Source organism: Leptodactylus fuscus, chromosome 5, assembly GCF_031893055.1.
Source record: "Leptodactylus fuscus isolate aLepFus1 chromosome 5, aLepFus1.hap2, whole genome shotgun sequence".
Lineage (NCBI taxonomy): Eukaryota > Metazoa > Chordata > Amphibia > Anura > Leptodactylidae > Leptodactylus > Leptodactylus fuscus.
The window spans coordinates 66,991,277-67,004,597 of record NC_134269.1 but is presented as its reverse complement, the minus strand read 5'-3'; the positions used below and the strand labels follow the sequence as shown (position 1 = coordinate 67,004,597).

Below are 13,321 nucleotides of genomic sequence, written 5' to 3'. Positions count from 1 at the left end.
CTCAAAACTGCACATACAAAATAAACCTAAAATGTGTCTGGTCCTGGACCACAAATTGGCCCGGTACTGAAGTGGTTAAGGGGTTACTATCTACTCAGCCCGCAATGTTGACAACAGGAAATAAAATGGGGGTCAAAATGAATAAGAAGTGATAAAACTTACTTTGCCAAAGCTGCCCCTACCCAACATCTTGTGGAGGATGAAGCGGCTGATGGTAAGGCCGGGGTAGGGGCCTGATGTCTTAGCATCTTGGCTTCTGCCAGGGGTCAGCTCCAGGTCCTCCGATCCTTTATCCTGGGATCTTCTTCTTTTCTTGTTCTTCTCCTTTAGTCCATCGTCACTCTCCTCTTCTCTCTTCTTCTCCTCTCCGTCACTCTCCTCTTCCCTCTTCCTCTTCTCTGTCACGCTCCTCTTCCCTCTTTCTCTTCTTCTCCTCTCCTCTTCCAATGGATGCCATTCTGGTTGTCTCTCACAATCCAAAAATATCCAAAAGGCTATGAAGAAATCCGTAGAAACTCTTCTTCTCTCTGCCGTCGACAGTTAAGAACTGAATGTCAGTTGGCCGTGCGTAGGTGACGTGATGTCATGGCCGTGAGACCCTCAGGTAGCTCCTGCCTGGCAGTGTTCCATTGCCCTGCACTGCCATATACACTGTGGAGTTGGCATCATGGGGGACAGTCCAGAGTTCTGAAGATTGGGAGAGACCTTTATGGCAACTTCTAGTGCTGCATTATTAGTAGATGGGGAAGAAGTGACCGCTGTATGAGAGCCGGCCGTGCCCATAGTCCATTATTATAGAAAGTGTTACTACTAATATGTATGGAAAGAATATATGTGTAATACATGTTCCTGAGTGTCTATAAAAAAAACAATCATTTGAAAGGGCTCGGACAATGGTTATTGGGGCACTCTACTCTTCTTTATGGGGACACTGTAATCTTCTTTATGGGACACTCTAATATTCTTTAGGGGCACGCTAATCTTTATGGGAGCACTCTAATCTTCTTTAGGGGTACTCTAATCTTTAGGGGGCACTCTGGCACTAAGGGTACAGAAAATGATCATGTGAAAATTCTTCCCCCTCTTACAATGAGCTTTACTCTAGATTTAGTGTATCCGGGATAGAGAGGGATTAACCATTTAATTGTAATAGCGCCCCTGGTGGTTGCACCTATAGACCTGGGTTTTATGCATTGTATACAGACCATTGACATTCCTCCCAACCGTCCCTATTTCCGTGGGACATTTGCGAATTCGGTGTCCTGTCTCGCAGTCCCGGTCAGCGGGAGGTATGTCCTGGTTTCGGACGCCGATGAGTTGAACACATAAGTGAGTAAAGCAGGAGCTGTCACAGCTCAGCTCCTGCCTTACTGCTGCGCTCCGGCTTCTGCATGTGTAGACGCGATATGATGACGTCACATCACGCCTACAACTATGTGAGTGACCGCGGAGAGAGCGGCGGGGGAGCGTTGGAATGGTGAGTATAAGTGTTTTTTGTGTTAAACATTGAGGGGAACATAATGAAGGGGGGTGGGGGAAGACATGAAACTGAGGGCAGAGATAGGGGGACATGAATCTGTGGGCAGGGATGGGGGGACATGAATCTGGGGGCAGAGATGGAGGGGGGACATGAATCTGGGGGCAGAGATGGGGGGACATGAATCTGGGGGCAAAGATGGAGGGACATGAATCTGTGGGCAGAGATGGAGGGACATGAATCTGGGGGCAGAGATGGGGGGACATGAGTCTGGGGGCAGAGATGGGGGGACATGAACCTGGGGCAGAGATGGGGGGACATGAATCTGGGGGCAGAGATGGGGGGACATGAATCTGGGGGCAGAGATGGGGGGACAGGAATCTGGGGGCAGAGATGGGGGGACATGAATCTGGGGGCAGAGATGGGGGGACAGGAATCTGGGGGCAGAGATGGGGGGACAGGAATCTGGGGGCAGAGATGGAGGGACATGAATCTGGGGGCAGAGATGGAGGGGGGACATAATTATACTGGGTGAGGTCACATGGAAAAATGAACGACAATGGGCGGAGTCAACAAAAGAGGGCGGAGCTAAATTTGCAGCACGCCGCACATTTTGTCCCTTTCTGCTCTGCATAAATTGGGAGGTATGAATACGCTGTATGTGAACGGACTGCAAATGTGAGGCAAACCTGGTGGTGCGTTATATGGTGTGGCTTGTGTCCTAACTGGGCTCTGTTCACACTATGTGCACACATTCCATACAACGTATTATTGCCTTACAATATATATACATTGTGTAACATGACCCAGTCAGACTCAGCACCCCCTAGTGCTGGATCTGCCGCTAGAGACATCTGGCAGGCAGGAGGCTGCATAATATCTGACAGGCACTGCCATATTAGGTATTGGCAAGGCCGCTAGTAATAGCGTCACGGTGGGTGGGCGGAGCCAAGCACGGAATGTGCCGGTACAGATCCGGCTGCAGTAAGGTGTACGGCGGGAGCAGCGGCTGGGAAATATCGGGGCTCAGGTTGAGGCCTTCACCGTTACCTAGAGATGGGGGAGACCAACCCGGACAAGGTCAGAACGAAAATACGGCGGGGGCTGTGGTTTAGGACAGGCCTGGAGAATAATGTGAAGGATTTCTGTCCATTGCCTTGTGCATTGCTGTATATAGTACCAGCACATTATGCTTCAGAGAAGTCAGTGCAGAAGTTGTCATGGACTTCTCTCCTTTCTGCATGACTTGAGGAAAACAATTCTGGGCGCACAGTCACAGACTACAAGTGTTTTTTTTAACCTTTACTTATGTAGGTTTTAAATAAAATTTTTTTTTTAAATCTCAGAATAAAAAGCCTTAAGATGGTGCTGTAACATTTCAATGCCAAAGCTGTGACTATACGGCAAAATAAAGATGGAAGCGTCACAGTGTGACATCACATGTAATGGTTGTGTATATGGTCGTGATGTGACATCCCACAACTGCGTCACTAATATCGTAAGAAGGCCAAAACTGTCGGAACTTTTTAATGCAGAATCCATCGCGTCTTCCATAAACATTGGCAACTTTATTATGTGTCCATTAAATAAACACAAGAATAGGTGAAGCACCATTGCTTGTACATTTCTGTCCTTAAAAGGTACTCCATCCCCCCCTCCTGAATTCAGCACACTATTGGCTTTCCTGTTCTGTGCTCCCGGTGAAGAGATATTGGTGCCGGTACCGTAGCGCTTCACTTGCAGAAGGGTGTTTCTGACAGTCAGGAACGTCCTTCCTCACGGTAGTGTCTATAGTGCTGTACTGTGAGAGCAGTGAGGAACGCCTCCCTCCCCTCCTGATAGTACTCATCCATAGACGAGTACTGGGGGTCGTTCCTCACCGCTCAATGTCATCACCGGGCAGTAGGGAACACCCCCTCTCACTAGACACTACTGTGAGGAAGGGCATTCCCCAATGACTGTCAGAAACGCCCTTCTGATGGTGAAGAGCTACGGTACCGGCACTGATAGCTCTTCACTGGCAGCACAGAACGGGAAAGCCCTGTCGGCTTTCTAGCAGTGTATTAAACCGCATGCTCCCCATATGGTGAAAGGTCCTCTTTAAATAGAAAACACTACATATGCACCTGTCTGTTCCTACAGAGATACCCCCAGAGTGTCTCAGTTCATGTCCATGGTCTTCTTGACCTTTGGTGTCAGTGGGTGAGCTGTGATGTCCTGTTCACATGGAGCGTCTACGCTCAGTCATAGATTGGCTGACATGCTCATGAGTGTCTGAGGGTAAAAAAAAGATTGGGGACTCGAGCAGACTCCTCACTGGATCTCTAAGCACATGGACAAGTTAGTGGAACACACCTTTCTTGCCTCCTGTAGCTATATTATTTATTTATCTTACTTGTATAACGCCATAATATTCAACAGCGCTTTACAGACATTGTTAGCCACTGTCCCATAAAGGCCTCAAAATCTACATTCCCTATCAGTATGTCTTTGGAGTGTGTGAGGAAACCGGAGTATTTGAAGGAAACCCACACAAACACAGGGAGAACTTACAACCTCCTTGCAGATGTTGTCCTTCGGCAGGACTCTAATCCAGGACTCTGTGGCTTTTTTGTGACCAAATAGTCATGCACAGTCCATACATTATAGTGCTTCAAGTGAGAAAAAAATTAAAACATTCCCCATCTCATCCACATGTTTTTCAGTGTTCAAAGGTTGTTACTGTCAAAGACATTGGCGACACTTCCTACAGATACACCATCCATGTCACATTAGTGTTTCTCTGACAGATGTGGTTCCTGCTGATCACTAGAACAAAATGACAACAGAAGATTTTGGCTGGTGACAACCCTCTCAATCCTTATCACATTTAGTAGGAGTTCATAGACATTTGTAGTCCTGAGTGCCAAGAAAACAGGGGCAGCTTGGACCCACCACTTGATTGTGGAACTGGTGTTGAACTACAGACTGAGCTCTGCTACATCTCTTTTGGTGAGGGCTGAAAGCAGAACATCCTGTCCTGGTTAAATTCTTTACTACTCATCATGACAATAAGTTTTACACTATGACATTTGGATTCGTTACATTTCTTGGTATTGTTTGCTTTTGGCAGATGAATTCAGAAAACCTCAGAGAAGAGGGTAACAAGCACTTCAAATCTGGAGATTATGAAACAGCGCTGTCATGTTATACGAAGGCGCTCAAACTGTCTGCTGATAAGAAGGATGTAGCCATACTGCATCGCAACCGCTCTGCCTGCTACCTGAAGCTGGTAAGTATTCATTATTGCTAATATTTCACAAAAAAAACTTTGAGGGAGAATGGAATGCGTGGTGAGTGCTTATTCACACATGGTAGATCTGTTGCAGAAATTTTTTGAATGTCCCAATTATTTGCTTGACACTTGTAGAAATTCATGTGCTTGCCACCAAAACAACCCCATTCAAATATCTACCACTGATTTTCAGTTGCAGAAATGTTTGCAATAAATCTGCTGCATGTGAATGTACCCTAGAATGTGCGTTATTAAACTCCATATTTCCAAACACATTTATGAATCTGTTAACACCTTTCATGATTGATGCTGTGTATTATTAAAGGGGTTTATAAGACTGACCCATTCTCTGTATAGGTCATGAATGGAAAATTGTCAGGGTCTTAGAACCCTTCTTGGTGTTGCAGCTCAGTCTCTTTCATTTGAGTGGGACTGAGCTGAAAACATGCCATTTGACTGAGGAATATGATGTCAATGGCCTGTGAAGCAAAAGTGAAACCCACAATGTGCTGCTGTTGTTTCAAACATCTGATTCTTGGGGATCCCAGGGGTCTGATGCCTGTCAAAGTTTGAATGATGACCTGGCCAAAAGAGAGGTCATTAGTCTTATATGCCTAGAAAATCCCTATGGCTTGCATATCTAATATCTGAAAGTCCAGACATTTGTATTGTCATGATTATAGCTGTCATTAGCGGTTATTGAACTTGCTCAGAACCAAGAAAAGTTTGAGATGAGCATTCTGCAAAGATTGTAGGCTGGAGTGAGGTATCCATAGTGACTTAACATCCCACCACAACATTTAATTAATGCTGTGCCATGCATTGTGCCATAATGTCATTCTGGATTCAGAGTAACAGAGGCCTGGCAAATACATAGTCCTAAAATGGATGGGTAATGTCAGACAAAAGGAGAACATTAACAATAAAAAAAAGTATAAACGTTTGTTTAATTTGAAAATTGTACACAAAAGAGGCAGAATTAAGTAGTACTGCTCCAAAACCCAACCTCTGAGACATAAATTGTCACTTGTCAATTGTCAATCGTATATAAAGACCAAAAAAGCAGGGGGCACTCATCAAGACGTCTCTTTAAAAAAAAAAAAAAAAAAAAAAGTAGACTTTTATTACAAAAATTTCCATAAAACCATCCACATCAGTGTATAGGGAAGAAAAGAATGCAAAACAAGTCTAGGCATCGATTCGTTTTGCTCTACATACGCTTTTTCAAGCCTTACAATGCCAATGCATTTACAGTATTTTATATATTATAGCTAATTGATTAGTACTTGCAATAAATCATGCCAGTAATTTCTGTTCAAACTGGCATGAGTGCTAAAACACAGTCACACTTTGTTTTCTATGTTTAGGCTGCTGTGTTACAGGTGTGTTTTTCCTTGCTGTGGTCCTTGGCTCAAGAGCTTGAGCTATCCTGAGAAGAGTGTGGCGAGATGCCCTAAAAAACAAACCTATTTTGTGGGTGCAGAATGGCTCTGGCTAATGTTTACATGTCGGAAGCCACACTGCTCACTTTTCGTTCAAACTGTAGTGATGGCTTTAGGTATTGCAGTGCCACTTCATTGTAGTTTATGTGGCATTGCCACAGTACCTAAAGCTGCCACTTCAGATTGTATGGTGAGTGACCAATGTGGCTCCTAGCATGTAAACGTTACCAGGAGCCACTTTGTCCCGCAGCAGCTGCTTTTAGGGATCCTAGATGTCAGACCTTTGCAGATCTAACATTGATGGCCATCACAGAAAAGGAATTTAAAATGTAACATGCCCCCTCATGCTGACATGAGGTTCTGATAGGCCTTCCTGGATAGGTATGGATCCTAAGAATATTACAAAGGGGATAACTCTTTTAAATGTGAGCCCATCCTAACAATGTTTTGTTCACACTGTCCTACTACATCAGCATTACAATTTTGTCATCGATACCTATGAAACTGTAGTGTGAGAGTAGTTTTGTAGTAACTACTGGCCGAAAAATATTGCACACCAATTAAATAGTTCTCCATGTTTTACAGGAAGATTATGCAAAGGCAGAAGGAGATGCATCTAAAGGTAAATAGAAGTGAACTTTTTAATTTACTTATAGTTGGTTTATACAGTTTTAGGCTTTATTCACGCATCCGCTTTTCACATATGTATGCTGTCAGCATTTTCACAGTGTACATACTCATTTACTTATTCGGATTCATCATGGGTGCATCACATCCATGCAAGTCTATGAAAAAAATGGATGACATTGAAAAGTACAGGAAATAACTGGGGAAAAAGATTGCATAAGAAAAACAGATTAACCACAGACAACACCCCACTCTTAACCCCTTCCCACCGACAGCATTTTTCGTTTTTGGTTCCCCCCCCCCCTTCCAAACCCCATAACTTTTTTTTATTTCTCCACTCTCAGAGCCATGTGAGGTCTTAATGTTTGTGGGACAAATTGTTCTTCATGATGCTATCATAAATTATTCTGTACAATGTACTGGGAAGCTGGAAAAAATATCAGAATGGGGTGGATTTGAAGAAAAAGTGCATTTGTGAGATTTTCTTACGGGATTTGTTTTTACGGCGTTCACTGTGCAGCCAAAATGACATGTCACCTGTATTCTATGTTTTGGTATGATTCCAGGGATACCAAATTTATATGGTTTTATTTACATTTTAATTTAATCCCTTAACTAAAATCCAAAACTGTGCCGTACAGGAAAAATATTTTTATAGATTTGTAGAGTGGGCGATTTCGGACACAGGGATGCCTAATTTGTAGGTGTTTCACAGTATTTAAGTACTTTTATATGTGTTGTAAGGAAATGTGGGGGTGGTTTGAATTTTTAATATATATATATATATATATATATATATATATATATATATATATATATATATGTTTTGGTTTTTTTTTTACTTTTTTTTTATTTTTTGGGGGCATTTATTAGACCCCCTAGAGGTCTTGAACCACAGGGGGTCTGATCACTAAAGCAATGCATTTCAATGCTAATGCATTGCAAAAAAAAATCTGCATTTATTTTGCAGGCTACATAGAGCAGCCTGCAAAAGAAAGTCACTGTAGACAGGTCAGGGAGCCTTTACAAGGCTCCTGGCTGTCATGCCAACATGACGTTGGCCCTGGAGCTTGCTCCAGGTGCCAGCAATCAATGGCAAAATAGCGGCACCCATGCGCCACTGGGAAAATGGCACCTCCGTCAGCTTTGACCGCATTAGTGATCAGACCCCCTGTGGTTCAAGACCTCTAGGGGGTCTAATAAATGCCCCCAAAAAATAAAAAAAAAAGTTAAAAAAATAAATAAATAAATATATATATAAAATATATATATATATATATATATATATATATATATATATATATATATATAAAAAAATTCAAACCACCCCCACATTGACCTAGAACACAGAAGGCATCGTCCGTGGGCATTAGCGCATGGTGTCTGCTGTATGAAACACAGCACAAATCTGTACTATTATGGGTGGATGTTGGGAAGGGGTTAAATAAGCAGTGTGGAGTTCTGTCTGTTATTGTGTATTTTACATTTTCCCTGAATGATCCTTTGTCTGCACCATAGCCATAATCTTTGGTTCTGTTTCATAGAAATCCATAGCTAATATTATCCTAAATTCTAAGCTCTTGGTCTGGACTGTTTTGCTTACAACTATATTATTCATTCCATAGCTATTGAGGTGGATGCAGGTGATGTAAAGGCTCTTTTTAGACGCAGTCAGGCCTTGGAGAAATTGGGCAAGTTTGACCAGGCAATAGTTGATCTTCGGAGATGTCTTGCTTTGGAACCAAAAAATAAAGTATTTCAGGATGCTGTGAGGAATCTAGGAGTCCAGACACAAGAGAAGGTATTCCATCTACATAGGAAAACATATTGTTATTGTCATCTGTTATTATAAAATCCTGTTCACTTATTAAAGGGGTGGTCCAGCCTCAAATGAACTAAACTTTTAATGAACCACCAGAAAATGGCATTTCTCCATTAAAGTGTATCTAAACTTTTGGACAACTTTTGATTTTCTGCCAGTAGTTGCGTCATAAATACATTTTGTAATATACTTTGTTAACAAATTTTGTCTCCTTTCTGTGAAATCCTGCATTTTTGTTCACTCTTTGCCTTGATTCTGATACTGTGTATGGAATACGGGGCTGTGTAAGGGTTGGTTCACACTAGCGCTTGTATTCCATCCGCAAGGAGTCCGCATGAAGACCCCCCCCGGACGGAATGCAATCGCAATTGCAAGCGATGTGCTTGCAAAGCACATGGAGCCCATGGACTATAATGGGCTCCGTGTGTTTGCACGAATGAATTGTGCGGGCAGTGCGCGGCAAGCACACAGAGCCCATTATAGTCTATGGACTCTGCGTGCTTAACTGCACAGCGCTTGCATTAGCGTTGGTATTCCGTTCGGGGGGGGAGGTCTTCATGCGGACTCCTTGCGGACGGAATACAAGCGTTAGTGTGAACCAACCCTAAGAGGTAGAGAAAACAAGGGTGGAGGAGGGTCACTTCAGACAGTTATATCTTGGACGTTATAAAAAGTATAAACTTGCTTTTAATATCATATATTATATTATATAGTTACATATAAATATTCCAATCCGGACTGTGTTTTCAGCCAGTGATCTCTCTGGGAATAATTTAGATAGCACTGCAACCTTAGTGTCATATGAAAGAAGAGTTTGTACGTTTTATAATGTCTGAGATATAACTGTTTGAAGTAACCCTCCCCCACCCTTATTTCCTTTACATCTTAGGGGGCGTTCACACTACCGTCGGTGTCCGACAGGTAGTGTCCGCTCAAAATCTGGCATGGACATTAGGAGCGGACACTAGCTGTGTCCGTGACACCTGTCATTTATTTAAATGGGCATCGAGTGCGTTCTTTTGCACTCCGTGCCCTTCCTTTCCTGTCCGCAAGTGAAGATGTCCGACTTCTCATGCGGACAGAAAAACCCGACATGTAGGGTCCTTCTGTCAGCTTGAGAAGTTGCACATCTTCACAGGCACGGAGTGCAAAAGAACGCACCCAATGCCCATTTAAATAAATGACAGGTGTCACGGACACAGCTAGTGTCCGCTCCAAATGTCCGTGCCAGATTTTGAGCGGACACTAGGAGCGGACACCGACGGTAGTGTGAACGCCTCCTTACACAGCCCACACTCTATGCACAGTAACATGTAGTGAGAAGCAGAAACAGTTCTCTCTACAGAAACAAGGGAAAGAGTGAAAAAAAATGCAAGATTTCACACAAAGGAGACAAACTGTGTTAATAAAGAATATAACTCAAATTGTATTAATGGCAAAAATACTGCCAGATCAAAAGTTGTCTGAGACTTTATCAACGCTTTAATATCACTGGCGGCAAAGCACCACAGGATGTAGGTCTCAAATTTAACAAGAAATAAATGTTATGGTTTGTTCAGAAATTCAGTTATTAATGAAATCAAGTTTTTATTAAAACATTTAAACAAACTCTCTCTATATATATATATATATATCATAGGAAGTCCATTGCACTTTTTTCCCCTGAGTGTCCTGGAGAGCTGCCTATTTTTTTGGTTTATTGATGGATTATTAATAGATCTATCAACCATTTTCTGTTAGTTATTTTGGGTGTTTTTTGTCTACCTTGGACTGCACTTTTATTTGTATATGGGATATTTCAAGAGCAGTTTTAATAATTAACATTTCTTTATTGAATCTCCTTTCTCAACTGTATTGTACATACATGAACAGGATTAGGAGCATCATCTCTGTTAGGGGGTAGGTGAGTTGTTGACAGGTCTGTTGTACTGCTGTCAACCTTTCTATGGTAGGACAAGTCTTGACAAAATGCGCATGTGCACAAAATAGCTTTACACCATTGCCCTGTATCCTGTCCATAATAAGTGAATAAGTGCCATTTTTTCTTCTGTTCATGGATAATTTATACTGTACTCTGTATTTTGCTCTCCTATCACTCTCTGGTGTCCGGAGAAGGGACATTATTCCATCACCTCCTGGAAACTGATTTCTGCTAAGTTATATAGTAAACTAGGCTGTAAAGGAGGTTTCAGATAGTCTAAGTTTTACCAGTCATTATATAGTTTATGCAGCAGCAAATATAAGTATTATTTATTCCTTTTCTGAATACACATTGGTTACAGCAGATGTTGAATATTATTTTATCCCAGGTTCGGCTCATGTCCTCTACTGACTCCCGTGTGGAACAAATGTTTAATATTTTGCTTGATCCTGAAGAGAAAGATGTTGAAAAACAACAGAAGGTAATGATAGACTGGGAAGCAATTTGATGCCATGCTGGACTAGGAGGATGCTAAGTTGTGTATCTTACATTTTCAGGCAGCACAGAATTTAGTAGTCTTAGCTCGGGAAGATGCTGGAGCAGAGAAGATTTTTCAGAGTGATGGGGTCCGTCTCCTGCAGCGTTTGCTAGAAACTAAAAAACCAGACATGATGTTGGCTGCTTTGAGGACAATGGTTGGACTGTGCACTGGTCATCAGCCTCGAGTAAGACTTGACTCCATATATAGCAGAATACTAAGACACTGAGCATGTGTGACTGCAGTGAAGTGCTGTAATCTGAATAAATTTTTGGACCTGCAAACAACATGTTAAAATATACATATTCATTTTAATCAGGTTTTTCTCTCTTCCTGTTGATCGGTTTGAAAAACTCCAAAGTACTCTTATTGTAATTCACTGTTAAACCATAAAACATGAAAAAATGCTACGTGGGTGAATACTTTTTATAGACGCTATAAATGCATCTTTAGAGTTGGCTGCTGATTGAAGTTTGCACTTTAACATATAATTTATTCAGTAAAGCAGTTCTATAGGCTGTGGCATATTAAGGCTCCCCACTGTTGTCAGGAAGGAGATATGACACTCCAAATGAAAAGTATCACATAATAACACTAATAATCTCCCAATTTCATAGTTACTTGTTAAATGCATATAGGATGATAGAAAGGACAAGAACACTCATTCAGGTTTTGGATTTGGAGTTTTTGAAGCCTGACCAGGGGTGGATCATACATGGTGAGAGCCTATAAATTACAGATGGTACTTCTCCATTTTTCAGTCGATCCATGATTTTTAATGATAAAACTGGATCGACAAAACCCGAAAATTTGTCCTTGCCCTAAATTCTGTGTTTTGGAAACAAATAATCCTTGTTCTTGATATATCTGTGACATTTGGTCATATTTCATAGTTTTATGTTTCTGTATGTCTAGACAGTATCCATCCTTAACGCTGTGGGAATGGAGACGTTCTGTGCAGTGATGGCAGTGGACAATGAGACGGTCTCGCTTGCGGTTTGTAGTGTCCTGCATGCAATGTTTGATGCTCTTAAAGAAGGCATGACAAAGGATATTCGTGGGAAGGAAGGTGCAATCGTTTTGGGTAAAATGCTTTCCAGTAGTACAGTGACAAAAAATATATACAGAATATGTGTTTAGCGTAAGTGACACATTATATTTTATTTATTAAAGATCCTTCTAAGGAACTGAAGTCAATGATCCATCATCTTCTAGAAATGTTAACTCAACCAACTGTCTCATCACATGGCCGAGAGAACTCTCTAAATCTTCTCATAAAGGTAGTGCCTCGAAAGTCACTACGTGATCCCAACAATGGGATGACATTGTGGGTTATAGACTATGGTAAGTGCACCCTCAAATAATTTTAGCAAATAAAACCAACATGTGGGGCATGGCTATGAGTATTATTTTATATAATTGTAATCTGTAATTCTTCTACCCTCTACACAATATCTGCATTTCTTTTTATCTAAAAGTGTCCCCCAGATGTAGTGTAATGCCACAACACCAAACACATCCATAGCCACATCAGACATGAGAAACACACGTTTTTGCATTACTTAAACAAGCATATTCATTTTACACTCACACAAACACATTTGCATAAAAAAAATGGACACACACACATATTATTATCACATACATAAAACAACTCTCTCCTGCAGGGAAGAGACATGAGGAGAAGATAAAACCTCTCTGCAGACTCTTCTCTCCATCTGTTCCAGCAGAGCTGCTGTGTTCATCGCATAACTATATCCTAAAAGAAGCTGCTGCTTCTCTAACTTAAAGTAACAAAAAAAGGAGAGGAAGGTGGAGGGCAATATCACTAGATACCCACAAGCTCTACCCAACGCCATTACTCTATCTATCTGTGCCTGGAATAGGTGCCACGCCTGTCCCCTTCCCTCACTATGCTAGCCAGCTATAACTCGCATCAGTTTTCTGGAACGAGTTCTATTAAGTCTGTTAGGTGAGTTCTCCCTGCTTCATCCACTTTTTCCATATTGGCAACCAAGGCTAAAAAAAATAGTTTTTGCACAAAAATCCCAGTGTGCTCAAAAAATTGTTCCTTATTTTCATACCTTGTATGCCTGAGATTGTGTACAAGCCATTGGAAAATCAGCCCCCCATGTGTGTCTGGTCTTCGGTCACTTAATACCCTCAAACTGATTTCAGCTAGTGTGATTAGAGCTGTATTAAGTGGCAAATAGTCTGTGA

At 41.7% G+C, this 13,321-nt stretch overlaps 1 protein-coding gene across 1 annotated transcript in view; it reads left to right on the top strand.

Moving 5' to 3' along the window:
* The first annotated feature begins 2,426 nt into the window (after positions 1-2,426).
* Positions 2,427-13,321, top strand: part of UNC45A (unc-45 myosin chaperone A) — a 33,794-nt gene continuing 22,899 nt past the window's right edge. The window contains exons 1-8 of the mRNA XM_075273322.1: positions 2,427-2,557; positions 4,590-4,748; positions 6,779-6,815; positions 8,446-8,621; positions 10,952-11,044; positions 11,121-11,288; positions 12,017-12,185; positions 12,275-12,445. Of these exons, the coding sequence (XP_075129423.1) occupies positions 2,534-2,557; positions 4,590-4,748; positions 6,779-6,815; positions 8,446-8,621; positions 10,952-11,044; positions 11,121-11,288; positions 12,017-12,185; positions 12,275-12,445 (997 nt within the window). The 5' untranslated portion in view covers positions 2,427-2,533. The remainder of the gene's footprint in view (positions 2,558-4,589; positions 4,749-6,778; positions 6,816-8,445; positions 8,622-10,951; positions 11,045-11,120; positions 11,289-12,016; positions 12,186-12,274; positions 12,446-13,321) is intronic.